Raw genomic sequence first — 24,747 nt, 5'->3', positions numbered from 1 at the left:
AGTAACAATGTAAACTCTGTACAGATAAGAATTCTCCGCCCGGACCCATGGAGAGAATTCTGCATCCTGATGTGAAGAGATGCTCCTCCTGTGCGTGGAAGCAGATGGAGGTTTCTATGGAGAGATGCCTCCAGATATACTGTCAGGGGTGACATCGCCCTCGGTGCGCTGCCAGCAGGGTACGGATATAATATATACATGCACACCGCCGCCAGCCACTGAGCTAATCAGAAAATTGATCAGAATTAAGGGAGGGACACCCTGTACGGGACGTGAGGCGAATCCATCATGTGCGATGCATCGCCGCCCTGCAACACTCTTAACAGATCGCGGCTTGTGATGTCATCGTGGTTAACGAAACCAAGTTAGAGAAAAATGCTTTGCAGGAACTGGAGGGTGAAGGGTTAATGACTGAAGAGTGCTCTGTGGGGATTGGAGAGTAAAGAGTTAATGATTGAAGAGCGCTCTGTGGGAATCAGAAGGTGAGGGTTAATGACTGAAAAGTGCTCTGCGGGAATCGGAGGGTAAAGGGTTAATGATTGAAGAATGCTCTGTGGGGATCAGAGGGTAAAGGGTTAATGATTGAAGAGTGCTCTGTGGGGATCGGAGGGTAAAGGGTTAATGACGGAAGAGTGCTCTGCGGGAATTGGAGGGTGAAGGGTTAATGACCTAAGAGTGTTCTGCGGAAATCAGAGGGTGAAGGATTGATGGTGGAAGATTGCTCTGCGGGGATCAGAGAGTGAAGGGTTAATGATTGAAGAGTGCTCTGCGGAAATCGAAGGGTGAAGAATTAATGATGGAAGAGTTCTCTGCGGGAATCAGAAAGTGAAGAGTTAATGACTGAAGAGGGCTCTGAGGGGATCAGAGGGTAAAGGGTTAATGATTGAGGAGTGCTCTGCGGGAATCAGAGGGTAAAGGGTTATTGATGGAAGAGTGCTCTGCGGGGATCGGAGGGTAAAGGGTTAATGATGGAAGAGTGCTCTGTGGGGATCATAGGGTAAAGGGTTAATGACCGAAGAGTGCTCTGCGGGATGAAGAGGAAGATCTGCAGGATGTGGAGGGCGAAGGGTTAAGGGAGAAAGATTTTATATTCACTGCAAAGCTATTAAATTGGTCTGCAGAGCATCTCTGCATTACCCACAGCTTAAGCCATTATGGTACTCCTGTGCTCTGCAGAGCATTGCCAGTTCCTCAACCTTTGGAGAACATCAATGCTGCAACCCACCCACCCCCAGCTTTTTAGAGCATTGCCGGAGTAAACTTTTCTTCATGGAGCATTGCTGAGCTGCCTCCTGGTCTTGCTGAGCAATGCCGAGACTACTTATGGTCTTGCAAAGCATTGCTGAGCTGCCTCGTGGTCTTGCAGATCATTGCTGAGACTCCTTATGACTTTTCAGAGCATTGCTAAGCTGCCTTGAGGTCTTGCAGAACATTGCTGAGTTGCCTCATCATATTGCAGAGCATTGCTGAGACTCCTCAGGGTTTTTTCAGAGCATTGCTGAGCTGCCTCATGGTCTTGCAGAGCACTGCTGAGCTGCCTTCCTGGTCTTGCAGAGCACTGCTGAGCTGCCTTCCTGGTCTTGCAGAGCATTGCTGAGCTGCCTTTGTGGTCTTGCAGAGCATTGCTGAGCTGCCTTCGTGGTATTGCAGAGCACTGCTGAGCTGCCTCATGGTCTTGCACAGCACTGCTGAGCTGCCGTCGTGGTCTGGCAGAGAATTACTGAGCTGCCTTTGTGGTCTTGCAGAGCACCGCTGAGCTGCCTTCCTGGTCTTGCAGAGCATTGCTGAGCTGCCTTTGTGGTCTTGCAGAGCATTGCTGAGCTGCCTTTGTGGTCTTGCAGAGCATTGCTGAGCTGCCTTCGTGGTCTTGCAGAGCATTGCTGAGCTGCCTTCGTGGTCTTGCAGAGCACTGCTGAGCTGCCTCGTGGTCTTGCAGAGCATTGCTGTGTGTGTCTGGAAATATGTACATGTGCACTTCATACTTTAACATTTTAAAAGCAAAACCAAAGCCCAATTAAGGCCTTGAGTCTTACCCATTCTGATTCACCCAAATCAAAGTCTTAATTTAAGCAGGCCACACCCACTTTTATCTGGTGGGGAGTAACAAAACTGGAGCAGGTCCCCTGATCTCAGCTGAGGTATGGTTGGTCAGGACTGCACTTTCCTAGTAGAATTTAATATATTGCTACATGAGGAGATCGTTACCCTAGCTGGGGTAACAGCTGGACCCTCTTTCCTCCTTCTCCTCAACATCCTCCTCCTTCTCCACCTTCTCCCATTTCACCACCTCCTTGGCCTCTCTCACCACCTCCTTGGCCTCTCTCACCACCTCACGGAGGTAAAACACCGGCTGGGCTCTTACCTCGGACACCTTTCGGGCAAGGCAGTGGCCCTGGGCAGAACCCATTAGCAGATCACATCCTGGTAGGAATGGGTTGGGGCATGATCCTCGAAGGAAGGACAGGGAAAGTTCCTCAAGGAGCCCAAGAAAACACGAGGCTGCATTCTGCCCTTGGCACAGGTACCCACGTGGTAGCCTCTCACAGGCGTGTATGAGGGTGATCCATAATACATATGGACCTGGGCCTCCGTGCTTTTGGAGTATGGGCCCCAACACGGCCATGGAGGCTCTTAGCACCCTGGACTGCGTCGGGTGCAAGTATCGTCGCATGTAAAGCTCAACCCCTGGGAAGCCCACCCTCCACTGTCCCTCGGCTCCCCATGGGAGAAGATGGAACACCTGAGGTGGGACTCCATCTTCATTTATCCAGTCATCTAGATATTGAGCCCCTGGGGGCCAACCTCGAACTTCCACTACGGGAACAACGTCAAAGCGAATGAGGAGGCCACTAGATGCAGATAGCAGGATGGAGGCACAATTACCCCACTCATCAGCCCTCTCTAGAGTCAGGGGAAGGGAGGAACCCGGGAGGCCGGACACCGCAGAAAGAAGAGAAGGAACAAACCATTGAGATATGTGGTCTGGGGTGAGGTGGGGGCTGTCAGAGGCGAACTCTGGCTGTGGAGACTCCCAGAGGGATATCGGAAGGAGGTAGTGGCATGGACAGGGCTGTGATAGGGCATCAGGGGATGGTAGACGAAGGATGGGGATTAGGAGCGTATAGGAGATGGAGTACGAAATGAAGGGGGTCCGTGTTCCTAAATCAGTTGGGGAAACGTCGAGGAGTCCAGAACACAATCCACCAGGGAGGAGAAGAAAGGCGTTCGGAGATGGCAGAGGATGGATCTGACCTGGAGAAGGAAAAACACAAATATTACATTAGATCTATGGATTACTCAAAGATCTACAGCCAATACTTCATATTCTATGGAAAAAAAATATGAACATCTCAGGAGGACACAGCAGGCACTGAGATAACATAGAATGCTTATAAGGTGGAACGTTGGGAACCTTAGGTTGGGGGAACACCAACGACTAGTCCTTTCATGAGGGGGACATGCTTCTATAGGTTAAAAAGGGTATCACACAAAGTTTGCCATGGTGTCACAGCGACTGGTGGCAGAGCCCTGGATAAGGGGGTATTACTGGTCCTCCTGTATGTGGCCCGGGCCAGCAGGAATAATGAGATATGGGTAGGAAGGGTGATCGGCGCAGCAGGAGGGCAATTACTGGAACCGATCCCCTGTATGGCTCTCTATGCAGTAGCTGAATGCCAGCCGAGATAGTCATACAGGAGTTCCAGTAATTGCCCCCCACGCAATCATCCTCCCTGTGCACCAGGGGCTGACTGGCAACTTTTGGCCCAGGGGGCAAGTACAAAGCACAGGCCCATGGTGCAGCGACTCGGCCCACTCTCCCTCTTCCTGGCCTTCTACTGACCCCCATTCCAGGCTGAAGCTCCACTCGCTATTCACCGGCCAAATCCGGGTTCCCAACCGGTTCAGCAAGGGGCAGTTCTGGGAGGAGCTGGGACAGCTCAGTCGGGACTACCTGGGGGAGGAGAGTCTCCAGTGGGGCATGAAACCGGCCTCTGTTTAGACACAGTTTACATTATCCATGCTGGGGGGAGGTCTGCTCTCTGTCCTTGTCTTTCCCCCCACACTCAGTAGGTCAGCAGTGGGGACTTTTTTCTTGTCTTCACCAGGAATCCTTAGGGCATGTCTGTGGCAGAAGAGGTGCATCAGCGACCCGGTGGGCAATTGCCCCCCCTGCCCCCTGGTCCAGTCCTCCCCTGCTGTGCTTCATACATTTCCCCCTGCTGCCCAGGTCCCCCTGTGTGCCCCCTACCCCTGTGGTGCTTCCGGCTTCCCTCCTCTTCTTCCCGCTGGCAGCTGCAAGCACACAATTCAGGATGGAGAGTAGGGGGAAGGTCCGGTATATATGTCATATGTACCATCCCCTTCCTTTCCTGAATGAACACAATGAGTGATCAGTACTGATCACCCACTGTATTCATTTATAACTGATGCATAGTGAACTGCGTTAATATGGGTAGGGGCCGTTTCTAACAGCAGCCCTGATTGGTGGGCATGTGAAAGTTTGATGTTTCTAAAAGATTGTAGCTCCCTCCTAGTTAGGGTTAGGTATATTTAGTTTTTGTCTCCTCTGCAGCCAGAGGAGCAGGTTGATTGATTTTGTCTGTTCTGGGTTTCACAGGCTTCAGGTTTAATTGCTCCTCCCTGAATTCCAGAACTCTCTGGGTAGTTCTGGGACATATGTGTGGAGTAGACAATTAGATGGCATACATATTTATGATGTCACAGTCAATCCCTGGTCAAGAGAGTGACCAGCAGGAGCTTAGGAGTGCATAAATAGCCTGGGACCTAGAACAGTGGGATCCTTACCCTGGTGAAGAGAGACCCAGCCTGGAGGGGCTGTCTGCATTCTTGCGCCATCCACCAGAAGCCTGCTAGTGGTTCAACGCGGTCCCAGCTCTGGGAGAGTTTTGGGGCCAGCACTGAACAAGATTATAAACGCAACACTTTTGTTTTTGCCCCCATTTTTTTTATGAGCTGAACTCAAACATCGAAGACTTTTTCTATGTACACAAAAGGCCGATTTCTCTTAAATATTGTTCACAAATCTGTCTAAATCTGTGTTAGGGAGAACTTCTCCTTTGCCGAGATAATCCATCCACCTCACTGGTGTGACAAATCAAGATGCTGATTAGACAGCATGATTATTGCACAGGTGTACCTTAGGCTATATCGGATTGGTCTGCATGGCTGTCATCCCAGAAGGAAGCCTCTTCTAAAGCTGATGCACAAGAAAGCCCACAAACAGTTTGCTGAAGACAAACAGACTAAGGACATGGATTACTGGAACCATGTCCTGTGCTCTGATGAGTAGTGATGGACGAACATTAGCCGGGGCGGTTCGCGAACGCCAGCCGCAAATTTTCTCAAAAGTCAGCGAACCGCGAGTTTGCGGCAGGCCCCATTGACTTTAATGGGAGGCGAACTTTAAAAACCTTTAGGTCAAATTTGCAGCCACAAAACACGTACTAGCTGTGCACAATTAATCCCAGCACATGGACAATGTCATAACAGAAGTATTGCAATTGGAAAAATTGCCCTAAATTTTTTTATTTTTTTTTTTTACAGCAAAAAATATATATATATTTTTTTTTCATAAATCAGCCAGAACTGACAGCAGCCGGTAAATACATTGTCTAATACATATAGGGTCCATAAAATGGGTCCGCATCCATTCCACAATTTGGCGGAACCTTTACAGACCCATTGAATTTCAATTCCAGTCTGAAAAATTAGCCATTCACAGGATAAATAAGTAAGTGTCGGCCATTCCAGGCCCCAAAAATTAGCCCACATGCGTTTACCTGACAGCTAACTGTACAGACTGTAATAGACCCTAAAATGACATTGGAGCATTTTAAATGACTTTTGTGGACATTGACAAAGCGATTTGTGTCTAACTGCCCCTACAGCGACCACAGGATACCTCTCCCTAAGCTCAAAAGATACTAGACCTATACCGAAATACCAGCCCTGGAAAGGACTTTTGTGGACATTGACAGATCGATTTGTGACTGCAGCCAATCTCTAACTGCCCCTAAAGCAACCACAGGATACCTGCCCCTAACCTGAAAAGAGACTGTAGAAGGCCTATACCGAAATACCAGCCCTGGAAAGGACTTTTGTGGATCTTCACAGCGCTATATGTGTCTAGCAAACTCTCCCTGATGAGCACAGCAGACCTCTCCCTACACTGGCAGAAAGCGGAATGTGTAATGGCCGCCAGATCGGATCTATTTATAGGGTAGGGGGACTGTCCATGTGCTGGAATGTTTCAATTGGCTGTCCCGTTCCACTTGACGGCTGTGTCACGGGTCAAAGTTCTCCCCAATGTAAACAAATATGGCCACCACGAACGACGTCATGTGTCCGAAAATTTGGCGGGTAGGGAACAAGCAAAATTCGCCGCGAACCAACCGCCAGGCGAACCGCAAGGCCATCTCTACTGATGAGACCAAGACAAACGTATTTGGTTCAGATGGTGTCAAGCGTGTGTGGCAGCAACCAGGTGAGGAGTACAAAGACAAGTGTGTCTTCCTACAGTCAAGCATGGTGGTGGGAGTGTCATGGTCTGGGGCTGCATGAGTGCTGCCGGCACTGGGGAGCTACAGTTCATTGAGGGAACCATGAATGCCAACATGTACTGTGACATACTGAAGCAGAGCATGATCCCCTCCCTTCAGAGACTGGGCTGCAGGGCAGTATTCCAACATAACGACCCCAAACACCTCCAAGACGACCACTGCCTTGCTAAAGAAGCTGAGGGTAAAGGTGATGAACTGGCCAAGCATGTCTCCAGACCTAAACCCTATTGAGCATCTGTGGGGCATCCTCAAACAGAAGGTGGAGGAGCGCAAGGTCTCTAATATCCACCAGCTCTGTGATGTCATCATGAAGGAGTGGAAGAGGACTCCAGTGGCAACTTGTGAAGCTCTGGTGAACTCCATGCCCAAGAAGGTTAAGGCAGTGCTGGAAAACAATGGTGGCCACACAAAATATTGACACTTTGGGCTCAATTTAGATGTGTACTCACTTTTATTGCCAGCGGTTTAGACATTAATGGCTATGTGTTGAGTTATTTTGAGGGGACAGCAAATTTACACTGTTATACAAGCTGTACACTCACTACTTTACATTGTAGCAAAGTGTCATTTCTTCAGTGTTGTCACATGAAAAGATATATATATATATACACATACACACACACACGCACATATATATATTTTGGTCCTAGAGAAAACAAAAGGTAGTTGAAATTTTAGGTCACACGGTATTTGCGCAGTGGTTTTTCAAATGCAATTTTCTTACTTTAATGAAAAAAACAAAAACAATATATAACCCAATTTTTTTGTAAAAAAAAAAAATGAACGATGGTGTTACACCAAGTAAATAGATACCCAATAAGTCATGCTTTAAAATTGTGCACGCTCGTAGAATGGCGCCAAACTAAGGGACTTAAAAATAACCATAGGCTACGCTTTAAAAATTTTTACAGGTTACCAGTTTAAAGTTACAGAGGTCTAGCGCTAGAATTATTGCTCTTGTGATACTTCACATATGTGGTGCCAACACTGGTTACATATGTGGGCGTGAACTCTGCACGTGTTCACCACTGCGAGCGAGCATGGAGGGGTGCTTTTAAAAAATATATATATATACATTTTTTTTATTACTTTTTATACTTTTTTTTTTACATTTTGTTTTTTTTTAAAAATTCCTTCTGATAGAAAAAAGGCATGACAGCTCCTCTTTACAGAGAGATCTGGGGTTAATAAATCTCTCCTCTACAATGGAAAGGATCAGATTAAAAAAAAATTAATAAATTATATATATATATATATATATATATATATATATATATATATATATATATATATAAAAAGAAAATGTATTATATAATATATATATATATATATAATTTATTATATAAAAAAACTATATATAAAATATATATATATATATATATATATATATGCTGTGAATCGGAAGTGACGTCATAACGTCGCTCCTGCCCTCCTAGATCATAGAGATGGGTGGAGGCCGATCTACTAATCTCTATGTCCAGCTCCTGTAACTGCTGGATCATTTCTCCGGCTTCCCAATGAGCCAGGTAAGCTCAAGAACCACCAAAAAAGTTTTGGGGGATTGGGAAGGAGCATCGCTTCTAAAAGCGATCCAGCGGCTAACCAGCCGCTTGAATCACTTTTATCAGAAAGCGCCGATGCTGTGGAAAATTTTAATACGGGGTTATGGCATCTAGCTGCAGCCCCAACCCTGGTATTAAAATTCATAGTATTGACAGGTTTTCCCAGTTAGGCGGTCGGCAAGTAAACCCCACCCTGGGATAAAAATAACCCCCTCCCTTCAACTTCTCAACCAATCCTGCCCAACTTTTTACTAACCAACCCTGCCCAACGTTTTACTGTGCTTCCCTGGTGAAGGAAGGCTCACCCAAGTCCCCTATCCAATTCCAAAACCACCAAGACCACCAGTCTCCTTGAGAGGTCAGGGATGTTCAGGACTCTCTCTTAGGACAACCATTAGGAGGCGTCTACATCATGCAGTGATGTGGACAACTGAAGGAGGACCTCCAGAAAGGTGGCGGTATCACTTGACCGCGTAAGGGGGTGATGGGGGTGGGGGGTGGTGGGGGGGCTGGGAAATATTCTGGAGGCGGATTTCAAATGTTTATCTGTAAAATGACTGTAAAACTTCACATACAAGGTAATAAAGAGATAAAACCTCAGTTGAAGAATGTAGAACATTGATCCAAAGCCAATACATTGTGTGCGGAGGATGAGGGTGTGCTCTGCTGGTGGCAGATAAAGTAGCAGGATGATTGTTTGCAGAACAAATAATTGCTAACAGAGCAAACAACCAACTGAACTCCGGCCAGAACTTTTTTTTTTTGTAGTGCAGACTTTTATTTCAGGCTCCATCTCCACCACCTTTCCAAAAAGATTGTAAAACACATCACCAGGAGGATTGGGTAAACTGTGATTGGACAGTGAAAGGAGGAGCAGCAGACTGATGAGATCATCTCTCTGTAGATCTGCCCTCTCCTCCTAATAGCAGGATTCTTGCACTAATTGGCTGCGTGTGCCGATTCTCCCTCTACAAGTCTGAGCTTCTCTAAACAGGGACTGCAGGAGGCCTATACCAAGTCAAATGTAGGTCCTTACACTCAGTACTGAGACATGGTCACCTAGTGCTCAGGGCGAAGATGACAACATGCCGCGTGTGAGCATCGGGTCTCAGTAAAAATTTCCCTCCTCCAGAAAAAAAAAAAAATATATATTCTCTGTAACAGATCAACCGGCACCCCCCGACTGGGTACCTCTGTTGATGGATGCTCCTAGTGCTTCCGGAGGGCTCTAAGCACTCCACCAGACACCATAACCACCTCAGACCCCACGAACCGCCGCAGCTTGGTTGGGGTCTCGGTGTCTCCTACCCACCCTGGACCTACGACAAGGCTCCAGGTTCCAGTGGGTGAACCGGCTACTGGCTAAACCGTAGCGTTAAGAAACGTATTAGGGGAAAAAAATTGGCCTTCAGGAAATATAAATCAGAGGGCACAGTATCGGCTTTCCAGCAATACAAGGAGGCAAATAAGAAAAGTAAACACGAAATCAAGATGGCTAAAATAAACTTTGAGAGACAAATAGCGGAGGATAGTAAAAAAAAAACCCAAAGAAATTCTTTAAATATATCAACAGCAAAAAAACTAGGGCAGAGCATATTGCACACATAATCAACGATGATGGGAGGATGGTTACAGAGGACACTGAAAAAGCAACCGTGCTGAATGCTTTTTTCTCGTCAGTATTTACACAGGAAAAGGAGGGGTACACTGACCATGACTGTATGGTTAGTAGTAATACACAGGACTTGCCACTATGGCTAACAGAGGGTGAAATCAGGGAAAGGCTGGATAAACTTAACACAAACAAATCACCAGGCCTGGATGGCGTACATCCGAGAGTACTCAAGGAACTCAGTAAGGTTATATCTAGACCACTGTCCCTGATCTTTGCTGACAGTATTAGGACAGGAGATGTACCAGGGGATTGGAGGAAAGCTAACGTGATTCCGATATTCAAAAAGGGGCAGAGGCATATCCCGGGAAATTATAGGCCTGTCAGTCTGACATCGATAGTGTGTAAACTTCTGGAGGGGATGATAAGGGACTATATCGTAGAGTTTGCTAAAGACAACAACATCATCAGCAGTAACCAGCACGGGTTTACAAATGGGCGTTCTTGTCAAACCAATCTCTTAGCATTCTACGAGGAGGTGAGCTGTGAGCTAGATAGGGGCAGACCAGTGGATGTGGTGTACTTAGATTTCGCTAAGGCATTTGATACAGTTCCCCACAAGCGCTTAATTTATAAAATAAGGTCTGCAGGTATCGATAGCAGGGTTTGCTCTTGGATACGGAACTGGCTAAAAGGCCGTGTCCAAAGGGTGGTAATAAACAACGCATACTCAGACTGGTCTGAGGTGGTAAGCGGGGTCCCCCAAGGCTCAGTCCTGGGACCAACCTTGTTCAATTTATTCATAAACAACATTGAGGTCGGGATCAGTAGTTCTATATCAGTTTTTGCAGATGACACAAAATTGGGCAGGGCAATAACTGCACAGCATTAAGCAGATATCCTACAGAATGACCTGGACAAAATAACGAAATGGGCAACCACTTGGCAAATGAGGTTTAACGTGGAGAAGTGTAAGGTTTTGCACTTGGGGACTGGAAACATAAAAGCACAATACACGTTAGGAAGGGAACCCTTGGGGGAATCAAAAATGGAGAAAGATCTGGGAGTCTTGGTTGATGATAGACTAGGCAATAGCATGCAATGTCAAGCGGCAGCTGCCAAAGCCGGCAGAATATTAGCATGCATAAAGAAAGGGATGTATTCCAGAGATAAGACTATAATCCTTCCACTTTATAAAACTCTGGTCCGACCGCATCTGGAGTATTCTGTCCAGTTCTGGTCGCCAGTCCTCAGGAGGGATGTGTTGTTGCTGGAGAGAGTCCAGAGAAGGGCAACTAAACTAATTAGGGGATTGGAGGACCTTAATTATGAAGAGCGTCTGCAATCGCTTGATTTATTCTCCCTGGAGAAGAGACGCCTGAGGGGGGACATGATAGCAATTTATAAATATCTCAATGGGGATCCAGCTTAGAAAAAAAGCTGTTCAGTCGAAGGGATTGCATGAGGACTCGGGGGCATACAATGCAATTAGAGGAGAAGCGTTTTAACCTCAGGCAACGAGGAGGGTTCTTTACTGTTAGGGCTACAAGATTGTGGAATTCTCTACCACAAGAGGTGGTTTCTGCGGGAAGTACGGTGGCTTTCAAAAGACTCTTAGACGTACATCTCAAGGATCAGAACATTCAGGGCTATGCGAGATGATTACAGCCACACACACCTACACAGGTTGAACTGGATGGACTATTGTCTTTATTCAACCTCACCTACTATGTAACTATGTAACCTCTCTTCCCCAGAGAGTGAAGCAGGAACAAGCTCTTACAAGAGCTTGGTGATTATTCAAGGTGTATGAAGAGCATAGCAATCCCCTGTAGCAGATTCCCTCAATGAGAGACAGGACTCTAGATTGAGGGTGAAGTAGAACTCAAACTGTTTATTCAAACACATGCACAAAGAGATATACACTGTGGGACAATCCCCCCTCCTGCTTAGCAGCCAATCCACATATACATCCCATAATAAGTTTATCTTAAGGCAGACAGAAACAATAGAACAATGGAATACAGGCACTTACCAATAACATTCCTCACTATCTAGCAAGTGTCTATGAGACACTCCTGCAATATTCTAGCAATCTGAAAAGTCAAACCATTCATCTTCATACATTTCCGGAGAGATATTGCTGACAAATATTACTGTCCCATCTGAAGCCATCAAAACCATTCTCTCAGCATCCCCCAAGTATCTGTCCCTCACTCCCAGTGATGATGAACACCGTCATATTATCCTCCTCCCAAATTAAATCAACCCCCCCCCCCCAGTTCCCCCCCCCCCCTCCTATCACAAATCCTGTCCCCTAAAAAAACAGCCCCAACACAGAGCCAGAGTTGGCAGAATGGATCTCCACCACGTTCCAGCTACAAACCTGGGTGTGAGGTCCACATTATAAGGGCCTTATGTTTGACATGTGAGCCTTAGATGATCTCACACTGCATATGTACCACTATGGGGCTGTATAGGAGGGCCTAGGCACAGGGGCTCTGCTATTTTTCAGCAACAAATCAAGAAAAAAAAAAGGTAGAATTTCTTCATAGTATTGCCTAACCACTTCTGGACTGGAAGGATTCCCCCCCCCCCCCCCCCCACCTTAATGACCAGGCCATTTTTTGCAATTCTGCACTGCATTACTTTAATGCATAATTTCACAGTTGCACGACGCAAATAAAACTGATGACCTTTTTCTCCCACAATTTAATAGAGCTTTCTTTTGGTGGCATTTGATTACCTCTGCGATATTTTTATTTTTTTCGCTGTAAATAAAAAAAGAGGGACAATTCTAAAAAAAAAAAAAAAATATATATATATTTTTCACATTCTGCTATATAACATTCCCAATAAAAAAAAAGAAAAATCAAATTATTTTTCATAATTTTAGGCCAATTTGTATTCTGCTACATATTTTTGGTAAAAAAAAAAAAAAAAATCCCAATAAGCGTATTTTGATTGGATTGCGCAAAAGTTATCGTGCCTACAAACTAGGGGAAAGATTTGTCATTATTTAAAATGTATTTTACTAGTTATGGTGGCGATCTTCAATTTTTAGCGGGACTGCGACATTGCGGCGGACAGATCAGACCCCTAACTGACATTTTTGACACTTTTGGGGGAACCAGTGACATTACTACAGTAATCAGTGCTAAAAATATGCACTGTCACTGTACTAATGACACTGGCAGGGAAGGGGTTAACCCAGGGGCGACCAAAGGGTTAAGTGTGAGCCTAGGGTGTGCTTTCTAACTGTGAATGGGTTAACCCAGGGGCAACCAAAGGGTTAAGTGTGAGCTTAGATCAGTGATGGGGAACCTTGGCACCCCCAGATGTTTTTGAACTACATTTCCCATGATGCTCAACAACACTGCAGAGTGCATGAGCATCCTGGGAAATGAAGTTCCAAAACATCTGGGGTGCCAAGGTTCGCCATCACTGGCCTAGGGGAGTGTTTTCTAACTGTGTGGTGGAGGGGCTTGTGAAATGGCCATAGAGACCTGTGATGCTAAATAGAAGGATCACAGGAGCTCTGTGGTCCTTCCAGGGAGAAGAACGGTCGGCTGTGTTTACAACAGCTGACCGCCCTTCTCTCTCAGCGGGGAGTGATCGCAGGTGTCAGGCAGCAATCGGAGCCGCCAGCCCCATGGTTCGGCTTCCCCGCTGCCTAGAAGGGGTGGGCGCGCCCCTCTGGTAGCGCGCACGCCCCTCTGGTGGCGCCAGCCCCGTGCATCGGCTTCCCTGCTGCCTAAAAGGGGTGGGCACGCCCCTCTAGTGGCACGTGCATGCCCCTCTGGTGGCGCGTGCACGCCCCCTCTAGTGGCACCAGCCCCGTGCATCGGCTTCCCCGCTGCCTAAAAGGGGTGGGTGCGCTCCTCTAGTGGCGTGCGCACACCCCTCTGGTGGGGCGTGCACGCCCCCTCTAGTGGCGCCAGCCCCGTGCATCGGCTTCCCCGCTGCCTAAAAGGGGTGGGTGCGCCCCTCTGGTGGCGCGTGCACGCCCCCTCTAGTGGCGCCAGGCCCGTGCATCGGCTTCCCCGCTGCCTAAAAGGGGTGGGTGCGCCCCTCTAGTGGCGTGCGCACACCCCTCTGGTGGCACGTGCACGCCCCTCTAGTGGCGCCAGCACCGTGCATCGGCTTCCCCGCTGCCTAAAAGGGGTGGGTGTGCCCCTCTAGTGGCGCGTACGTCCCTCTGGTGGCACGCGCATGCCCACCTCTGGTGGCGCACGCACGCCCCCAAGAGCAATCACGCGAACTGCGCAGCCGAGCCAGCCTGCTCGGGAGGTTGGCAAGTGGTTAAGCACAATACAAATTTTTAAGTTCGGTTCTACTTTAATATTTAATTTCCACCCATCCCCCTCTCAATGATAAGTCTCCTACCTACTAAGGAGAAGATGAGGTCCTTGGCCTGCTCACAGCTCTGCAGGATCTCCTTCCCCTGCAGGGTGCTGCTCTCTCTCCTCTCCAGCTCCTCCAGGAGTTTATTTATCTCTTCAATACGAGAGCCGGAACAGAAATCCACGTCCGTCAGAGGCCGGGCAGACGAGGTCATCCTGCAAAAAAAAAAAAAACGCATTTAGATTGCAGATCTGGTTATGGAGTTTTTAATTAAAAAGACAAACATCAAGTTCAATCCCTCGCAAACTATGAAAAACACCTCCGAGGCAACCGAACAGGAGAAATTAATTCAAAAATAGGAAGAAACTTCATCCCGACAGTGACAAAGCGATCCGCTCCTTGGATGGAAATCCTTCCTTAATTATACCTTTGGGTGCAATAAATCTTTAAGATTCTTTCGAAGATTTTAAAAATTATTTCTTTGTTGAATGATTCCCGCAAAGAACTTCCAATGCGGGAAAATGTTTGTAAGTATTAATTACTCAGGTGATCGTGCCTAGGTATTTTGAAATGTAAATTACTTTTGTGGATATACCATAAAGAAAAGAACTTCCAATACTGGCGGTAAAATTCTCATTCCTCCAGATTTAGGATAGGCCCCGGTCTTTATATCAACTTCGGAGGTGAAAATATTGTTGCCAATTCTTTAAATGGACATTGGATACATTTTTTCAATACTATGTGTAGCACTGCCCCCTTGAGGACAGCTGGATATTACACTTTCGGGTCCCACTGAGTTACCGTTCGCAACACTGGCATTCCCAATTTAACACTTTACTTGTTGGCTCAGTCAGTGATCGGTCCAGGGGTTTGTAGTTGTTTTTGGCGTTTAATTTTAACCAGTTCTGGACCGGAAGGATTTGCCCCCCCCCCCCCCCCCCCCAATGACCAGGCCACTTTTTGCGATTCGGCACTGCGTTATTTTAATGAAAATTTGCGCGGTCGTGCGACGCTGTACCCAAATAAAATTGATTTTATTTTTTTCCCCACAAATAGAGCTTTTGATCACCTGTGCGACTTTGATTTTTTGCGCTATAAACAAAAAAAGAGCGACAATTCTGAAAATATATATATATATATATTTCACTTTCGGCTATATAAAATTCCCCCCAAAAAAAAAAAAATATTTTTTTTCATCATTTTAGGCCACTTTGTTTTCTGCTACATTTTTCTTTTTTAAACCAAAAATATCGCAATAAGCGTATTTTGATTGATTTGCGCAAAAGTTATCGCGTCTATAAACTAGGGGAAAGATTTATGTCATTTTAATTGTTTTTTTTTTTACTAGTAATGGCGGCGATCTGTGATTTTTAGCGGGACTGCAACATTGCGGCGGACAGATTGGACCCCTAACTGACATTTTTGGGGGGACCAATGACATTACTACAATAATCAGGGCTAAAAATATGAGCTGTTACTGTAATAATGACACTGGCAGGGAAGGGGTTAACACAGTGGAAGATCAAAGGGTTAAATGTAAGCCTAGGGGAGTGATTCTAACTGGGGGGGGGGGGGGGCGTGGCTTGTGAAATGACCATAGAGACCTGTGTTCCTATATAGAAGGATCACAGGCGTTCTGTGATCATTCCAGGGAGAAGAACGGTCAGCTGTGTTTTCAACATCCGACCGTTCTTCTCTCTCAGCGGGGAGCGATCGCGGGTGTTGGAACCGCCAGCCCCGTGCATCAGAGTCCCCGCTGCCGAGTGGGGGCGGGAGCGTGCTCACCCTCTAGCAGCAGGCGCGCGACCGATGTAGGGCTATGTCTGTTCGCGCAGGAGGGGCTGCCTGCCGCAGTAAAACTGCGGCAGACGGCCCTTAAGTGGTTAAATAGGGATGGGAGAAGGGAATAGTGGGATACCCCAAATTAACTATTCACAAGGTTTGGAGGACATCTATCTGTGGATATAGCCAGGCTGTTGATCCACCTTGCCACTGTGGATTTAAATTAAAGTCTCTATCCACAGTGGTCCTCAACTCCGGTCCTCGGGGCCCACAAACAGGCCAGGTTTGCAAGATAACTAAATTACATCACAGGTGATCTCATTTGCTGCTCAGTGATTGCAGTATTCTAGTCTGTATCTCCCCAAGGTAATACCTAAAATCTGGCCTGCTAGTGGGTCCCGAGGACCGGAGTTGAGGACCACTGTCTATCCAGATGATTTGATGAACTAATGTTATCTTCAGGACCCTGTTTCTTGATCACTGACACCCGTCCACTGACTATCTTATTCCTGGGTGGCCCCCCTCAGGTCAGGCCCCTTGACACGACCCCCTGTACTCACGATACTGTTTTTCTAGGGTCTTCCCCCTCAGTCAGCTCTCCTGGACCTCTGGGTTCAGCTCCGTTCCTCTGGCCCTCAGGACAACCTCCTGATGCCACATGCCACTGCTACAGAGGAGGAGGCAGCCACCACCCTCCCTCCGGGACTCTGCTCACCAGCCAAAGACCCCGCAGCACATGTGCTCCTGGCTTCTCTATCCAGATGATTTGAAGAAGTAATGTTATCTTCAGGACGCTCTCCTAGTATCCTCTTTCTTGATCACTGACACCCGTCCACTGACTATCCTATTCCGGGGTGGCCCCCCTCAGGTCAGGCCCCTTGACACGATCCCCTGTACTCACGATACGGTTTTCCTAGAGTCTCCCCCCTCAGTCAGCTCTCCTGGACCTCTGGGTTCAGCTCTGTTCCTCTGGCCCTCAGGAGAACCTCCTGATGCCCCGTGCCACTGCTACAGAGGAGGAGGCCGTTGTGTTTTTGGTTTGGTGCCTCAAACCAAGGTTGTTGGGACTTAAAGGGCAAGAGTAAAAAAGTAAAGTTTACTTTGTTTACTCTTGCCCTTAAAGTCCCAGCAACCTTGGTTTGAGGCACCAAACCCAAAACACAACGATTTCACAGGGACGGTGGCAAAACCTTACTATAGGGCATCCTAGAGATCAAAACCCCTTTTCCTACAGAGGAGGAGGCAGCCGCCACCCTCCCTCCGGGGACTCTGCTCACCAGCCAAAGACCCCACAGCACATGTGCTCCTGGCTTTTATACAGTATCCCAGAATGCACCGAGACAGCCTGTCTCTACCAATCACTGGGACTGTATCAAAGCCTATGTATCCATTGGTCAGGTTTCCTCCCACTGTCCAACATGCCTCCCTATTGGACCAGTGTGAAACACTCTCTAGACTCAATGAATCGCATACTGAGCAGACCTAACTAACAGATCCCGCTCTCTGGTAGGCAAAAAGCAATATAGAATTCCCTGCTGCTCCTCTGATGGGCAGACAGAGCCAAAAACTATACTCTCTCACTAGAACCTACCTAGGAGGGGGCTACATATGTATAGGCAAAGATGTTTGGACCCCTGACCATCACATTTATATAGGTATGGTTGGACATCCCATTCAAAAACTATGGACATTAACCACTTTACCACCGGAGGATTTTGCTGTCTTACGTCTGGGCCACTTTTTGCGATTCAGCACTGTGCGACTTTAACCACTTGCCGACCGCCGCACGACTATCTACGTCGGCGGTCAGCCCCTCACAGGCAAACTAACGTAGGGCTACGTTGCTTGCTTGTGAGGGTCTAGGGAGCGAGCCGCGTGGTCACGGACCCCCCCGCGCGTGTGACCAGCGGACCCGATGTCCGCCGGTCACTCGGCGATCGGCGGGGGAGAGGGAGAATGTCAGGCAGCTTGTGTAAACAAGCCACCTGTCATTCTCCTCGCTGTAAAGACACTGATCACATGGATCTACTATGTAGATCCGTTGATCAGTGTCCTTACAGCTCAAGCCACAGCCAATCACAGTAGAAAGCACGCCCCTAGGGACACACACAGCCCCTCCCTCCCAAATAAAGTTAACCCCTTCACTACCAGTGTATTTTTACAGTAACAGTGCATATATATAGCACTGATTACTGTAGAAATGTCACTGGTAACCCCAAAAGTGTCAAAAATGTCAGTCAAGGGTCCGATCTGTCCGCCGCAATGTCGCAGTACCGCAAAAAAAAAAAAAAAAAACGCAGATCGCCGCCATTACTCGTTAAAAAAAAAAACAACAAAAATGACAAAAATCTTTCCCTTTGTTAGTAAACGCGATAACTTTTGCGCAAACCAATCAAAATACGCTTTTTGCAATTTTTTTTACCAAACATAGGTAGCATAAAACAAATTGGCCGAAAATGTTAAAAAATTTTGATTTTTACATTTTTTTTGGGGGGAATTTCATATAAAAAAATGTGAAAAATATTGTTATTTCTGCAAAATTTACGCTCTTTTTTTGTTTATAGCGCGTAATCAAAAAAATTGCACAGGTGATCAAATACCACCAAAAGAAAGCTATGTTTGTGGGAAAAAAAGGACGCCAAATTCGTTTAGGTACAGCGTCGCACGACCGCGCAATTGTCCGTTAAAGTCACGCAGTGCCGAATCGCAAAATATCCCCTGGTCGGAATGGGGGTAAAATCTTCCGGGGCTTAAGTGGTTAACTGACAATTGCGCGGTCATGCAATGCTGTACCCAAACGAAATTTACGTTCTTTTTTTCCCACAAACAGAGCTTTCTTTTGGTGGTATTTGATCACCTGTGCGATATTTTTACTTTTTGCGCTATAAACAAAAATAGAGCGTAAATTTTGAAAAAATAACAATATTTTTAACATTTTTTTATATGAAATTCCCCACAAAAAAATTTTTGGCCAATTTGTTTTCTGCTACCCATGTTTGGAAAAAAAAATCGCAATAAGCGTATTTTGTTTGGTTTGCGCAAAAGTTATTGCGTTTACTAACAAAGGGAAAGATTTCTGTCATTTTTGGTGTTTTTTTTTTTTAACGAGTAATGGCGGCGATCTGCGATTTTTTTTGCGGGAATGCGACATTGCTGCGGACAGATCGGACCCTTGACTGTCATTTTTGACACTTTTGGGGGTACCAGTGATATTACTGCAGTAATCAGTGCTATAAATATGCACTGTTACTGTAAAAATGACACTGGCAGGGAAGGGGTTAATTTTATTGGAGAGGGAGGGGTTAATGTATGCCTGGTGCTTACTGACGTGTGGGGGGGAGGTGACTGTGTGAGACAGGGACAGATCGCATGATCAGCTATGCTGAACCCTGCAATCTGTCACTCCCTGTCACTGAGGAGATCCGCCCGCCTGTGTAAACTGGATTCCCCGACGATCGGGGCAGAGCAGCGGCGATCACCGCTGCTCCTCCCCTGGCCCGACTCCCGCTGTGAATGAAAACAGCGGGAGCGCGCCTCCGGCGGCGCGCGAGCGCCGCCTACAGGGGGAGGAGTCTGGCGACGTAGATCTACGTCGCCAGACGGGAACGAGCCACTTTGCCGCAGTAGTACTACGGTACTCAGTGGTAAAGTGGTTAACAGGGCTGCTGTTAGAATTTATGCTGCCCCGTACAACCTACCTGACAGGGCACAGGGCACAGGGCACCCCCCCCCCCCTGGAAATATAAATTTGCTAAAATGACCTGGGTTGCAATGGTATGCTTTGCAGCCATGGCAGAAATTACAGCCTCGCTACTGTCGCCTTCCGACTTTTTTCAAATTGCTGAATTGCAATTTTCCATTGCGAGATCGCATTGCAACCGTGAGCCAATTACTGGTCTTCAAAGTGCAGAGCGACCCCCCCATTGAACTCAATGGGGAGTTTGATAGGTGGTGCTGCCTGTCAAACTCTGTAGCCTGCGTTAAAAATGCCACAGCTATGAAGTAATGCATCGCAGCCATGGCATGTATACAGCCCCCCTGTCTGACTGTATGATAGCCGGCTTCTGTTGAAGGGGCATGACCAAAAAAAAAGGGTCTCCCGATCAGTCCTCTCAGTCAATGGCCCGAGAGCGCTGACCGGAATGTTCTGTTGGGTGGGCTATCCCCTTGTCAGAACACAATTGAACAATTGCTGTACTAACATCAGGTTGGTAGTACAGCGGCTCTGACCTGAGGTGTCAGGTTTTTTTACGTTCAGCCCGCGGGGTTGAATGAAAAAAAAAAAAAACTAGCAGTACAGTATCTCACATAAGTAAGTACACCCCTCACATTTTTGAAAATATTTTATTCTATCTTTCCATGTGACAACACTGAAGAAATGACACTTTGCTACAATGTAAAGTAGTGAGTGTACAGCTTGTATAACAGTGTAAATTTACTGTCCCCTCAAAATAACTCAACACACAGCCATTAATGTCTAAACCGCTGGCAACAAAAGTGAGTACACCCCTAAGTGACAATGTCCAAATTGGGCCCAATTAGCCATTTTCCCTCCCCGGTGTCATGTGACTCATTAATTTTACAAGGTCTCAGGTGTGAATGGGGATCAGGTGTGTTCAATTTGGTGTTATCGCTCTCACTCTCTCATACTGGTCACTGGAAGTTCAACATGGTGCCTCATGGCAAAGAACTCTCTGAGGATCTGTAAAAAAGAATTGTTGCAAAACATAAAGATGGCCTAGGCTATAAGAAGATTGCCAAGACCCTGAAACTGAGCTGCAGCACGGTGGCCAAGACCATACAGCCTTTTAACAGGACAGGTTACACTCAGAACAGGCCTCTCCATGGTCGAACAAAGGAGTTGAGTGCATGTGCTCAGCGTCATATCCAGAGGTTGTCGTTGGGAAATAGACGTATGAGTGCTGCCAGCATTGCTGCAGAGGGTGAAGGGGTGGGGGGGTCGGCCTGTCAGTGCTCAGACCATACGCCCCACACTGCATCAAATTGGTCTTCATGGCTGTCGTCCCAGAAGGAAGCCTCTTCTAAAGATGATGCACAAGAAAGCCCACAAACAGTTTGATGAAGACAAGCAGACTACAGACATGGATTACTGGAACCATCTCCTATGGTCTAATGAGACCATGATAAATGTATTTGGTTCAGATGGTGTCAAGCGTGTGTGGCGGCAACCAGGTGAGGAGTACAAAGACAAGTGTGTCTTGTCTACAGTCAGGCATAGTGGTGGGAGTGTCATGGTCTGGGGCTGCATGAGTGCTGCCGGCACTGGGAAGCTACAGTTCATTGAGGGAACCATGAATGCCAACATGTACTGTGACATACTGAAGCAGAGTATGATCCCCTCCCTTCAGAGACTGGGCCGCAGGGCAGAATTCCAACATAACCCCAAACACACCTCTAAGACGACCACTGCCTTGCTAAAGAAGCTGAGGGTAAAGGTGATGGACTGGGCAAGCATGTCTCCAGACCTAAACCCTATTGAGCATCTGTGGGGCATCCTCAAACAGAAGGTGGAGGAGCGCAAGGTCTCTAACATCCACCAGCTCCGTGATGTCATCGTGGAGGAGTGGAAGAGGACTCCAGTGGCAACCTGTGAAGCTCTGGTGAACTCCATGCCCAAGAGGGCTAAGGCAGTGCTGGAAAATAATGGTGGCCACACAATTTTTACACTTAGGGCCCAATTTGGAAAAAAAAAAAAAGAAAAAAAAATGTAAGAAAAAAAAAAAAATAACAAGATCAAGTTTTGCCAGGGTTAGTATCAAGGTCGGGGTCGAAACTCACGTCCAGCATATTTTGGGTAGAATGTAGAATGAGAAAAAAAAATAAATAAATAAATTAGTATCAGTGTCAGTTAAATGTCAGTGTGTTTTAGCCAGGATAAAAAAAAAAAATGCGCACTATTGTTTCTGGGCTGTACTACAAGTACAAACAACAACAAACATATGTGGTATCACTGCAATCGTCAGGAACAGGAGAATTTATTTCGGGTTGTTCTTCGGTGGTAAATTATGGTAATAGCAAGAAATTTACAGCTAAATTTTGAAAAAAAAAAATTAACTATTTTGGGGCCAGTTTTCCTTTGATAAAAAAACAATAAATAAATAAAACACACAATATCCATTTTAATTTACTAACCAAAAGAAAGTCTAATTTGTCCTAAAAAAAAAAAAAAAAAAAAACGTGGTATGCACAAAGTAGTTGTGATGACATGTACAGTTTTACTAACACGTGTCAAAGTTGCAAAATTGTGCTTAGGCATTAACGGGTTAAAATTGGAAGATTCATCAAATAACTGATGCATACACATTCAGCACACTGTAGTCTGGGCATCGAGGCTCCGAATAACAAACCACCCCCCCCCCCACACCTCCCCGCGCATCCCTTCCCCCATGGTGTTCAGTATTGTGCATCTGTTAGGACTCACCTTCTGTATGGAGAGGTTTAGACATTCAAGATGTCCCAGGTCCCGGCAGGCAGCAGCTCACCAGGTTCTCCATAAGATGTCAATAACTTCATACAGACGTAAATTGCCGCCACCTGGAAGAGAAGAAGGAGGACAGTGTGATGGAAATTTTAGGGGGTGAAGATCTGGGGGTGCCAAGCAGTATACATTATATACTATATTTTTTTGTAAAAATTGAAAGATGATGTTGCAGATAGATACCCAACATGTCACGGTTGAAAATTGCGCACACTCGTAGAATGGCGCCAAATGACGGTACTTGAAAATCTCCATAGGCGACGCTTTAAAAATGATTGCAAGTTACCAGTTTAGAGTTACAGAGGAGGTTTAGCGCTAGAATTATTGCTCTTCGTAGAACGTTCACCGCGATACCTCACACCATTTACATGTGGGGGCGCCCTATGTATTTGGGACAGGGGGCACTTTAAACTTTTTTTATTTTTTATTTTATTTTAATTTATTTAATTTAATTTTAATTTATTTAATTTTATTTTATTTTATTGTATTTAATTTAATTTAATTTTATTTAATTTTATTTTAATTTATTTAATTTAATTTTATTTTATTTATTTATTTAATTTAATTTAATTTTATTTTTTTTAACACTGTCCTTTTTTTTTTTTATTTGTTTATCACTGTTATTCCTATCACAAGGAATATAAACATCCCTTATGATAGAAAATGCATGACAGGTCCTTTTTATGGAGACATCTGGGGTCTATAAGATCTATCCTCTACCCTAAAAAGCATAATGTTATGTTTTTTTTTTTAAGATATCTGCTTTTGGCAGTGTTTACATCTGCCAGAACCAGAAGTGACGCCATGACGTCGCTTCCGGCCCCCAATGATCATAGAGATGGCTGCGGATAATCCGGTGTTTGGTCAGCTGTGTGGTAACCACTAACCAGGCGTCGCCACCAGATCAGATCCCAAGCTTCTCGATTGTATGGGGAAAGGCACTGGGGGGGGTGAGAGGGAAGGGGGGGGGTGGAGGACGTCCTGTCCCACTGCCTGTAAAAGCAATCCAGTTGCTAATCAGACGCTAGGAGGGCTTTTAAAGTGTAGAGAATCAATAGCCAAAAAAGACGTTTGGATGATTCCTGTAGCTGCAACCATCATCCAGATAAAGCCACTTCAAGTCCATGGCGTCATACGACGTCATGCAGGTGGGAAGTGGTTAAAGTAGATCGCTCTGTTGCAGTAAAACATCAGGTGTCTCACATATTTCCTGTTGCTCTCGCCAGTAGCTCCATTCATTTTCTTCTTCCTGTAACGGGCCAAGCTGTCCAGCAAAAGTAATGGATAGGTTCACACTCTCCAAGGCTCTAGAAAACAATCCACAGTCACTATCAGGTTTTTTTTTTTTCCCTGGGAGCTCAGGATCACTGCCAGCTGCTTGTATAAATGACAAATCTTTATTGAAACTTGCAAACTATTCAGAAAACAAAAACGCTTTCTTCAGCAAACACAAAATAGTCCATAACTCTGGTGCCACAGAAACACAAGAGAATGGTTCACCACCACTAGTCCAGTCCCACACTGAGGTTGGGGTTGCCCGGTTTGTTGCTGGGGGTTTTCCTCTCAAGCTGCCACTGCCGAATGTCCTTGGTGTACCTATGGGGCACCCTCTATCCCAGCCATTGAAGACGTATCTGGTTATATACAGTATATATATATATATATATATATGCTATGTGTCTGCCAAGAAATCTAAAGAGTCTCTGATGAAGCACTTTTGAACAATACAGTTCAGCAAAACGCGTTAGCCCCATATCATCTTTGTTTTGACCATCAGCAGGCCATCTATATTTACTGGCCGGAGGTTTTCCTCTTGGCGGATATGTAGTTGCTCTTTTTTTATATGCAATTGATGTTCTATTATGTTTAATGAAGTATATACAGTACAATAAATTGAATTTTAAATGTATTTTTCTTCCTTCTGTTGATTTAATATGCTCACTATTGCATAATCCACACCCTCTAAAGTCCCTTCTTTTATTGAGTGGGGTTGTACTCCTTATAGTCCAGTTGGACTCTGGAGTATTTGCTTCCAGGTTTTGCTGGCGCCCCGGTTGGTAGAGCTGCTGGGTAAGTTTGAGGAGCTGGATGCCTTGCCGGCCTCGCTGTCTGAGGCCTTGATTGTGCTGATACCCAAGCCCGGCAAGGATCCAGAGGACTGTGCCTCATACCGCCCAATCTGCCTGCTCAACGCCGATGCCAAGCTGTTGGCCGAGGTTTTGGCCCTCCGTCTGGCCACGGTCATTGAAGATCTTGTACTTGTGGATCAAAACGGGCTTTATGCCTGGGAAGGGTACTGATATTAATATTCGTCATCTTTTCCTCAATCTGTCTTTTCCGCACCCCAATGTGGGTCAGAGGGTGGTG

The 24,747-nt window shown here is 46.2% G+C and overlaps 1 protein-coding gene across 1 annotated transcript in view; it reads right to left on the bottom strand.

Moving 5' to 3' along the window:
• Positions 1 to 2,098: 2,098 nt before the first annotated feature.
• The window catches only part of LOC309554219 (nucleotidyltransferase MB21D2-like), a 41,957-nt gene continuing 19,308 nt past the window's right edge, over positions 2,099 to 24,747 (bottom strand). Inside the window, exons 2-3 of the mRNA XM_082255852.1 lie at positions 14,142 to 14,314; positions 2,099 to 3,252 (exon numbers count right to left, since the gene is read on the bottom strand). Of these exons, the coding sequence (XP_082111978.1) occupies positions 2,207 to 3,252; positions 14,142 to 14,313 (1,218 nt within the window). The 5' untranslated portion in view covers position 14,314 and the 3' untranslated portion in view covers positions 2,099 to 2,206. The remainder of the gene's footprint in view (positions 3,253 to 14,141; positions 14,315 to 24,747) is intronic.

Source organism: Pelophylax lessonae (assembly GCF_965119305.1).
Source record: "Pelophylax lessonae genome assembly, chromosome: 4".
NCBI classification, from domain to species: Eukaryota; Metazoa; Chordata; class Amphibia; order Anura; family Ranidae; genus Pelophylax; species Pelophylax lessonae.
Note: the sequence above shows the minus strand (reverse complement) of the source record. Positions and strands in the feature narration are given on the sequence as shown.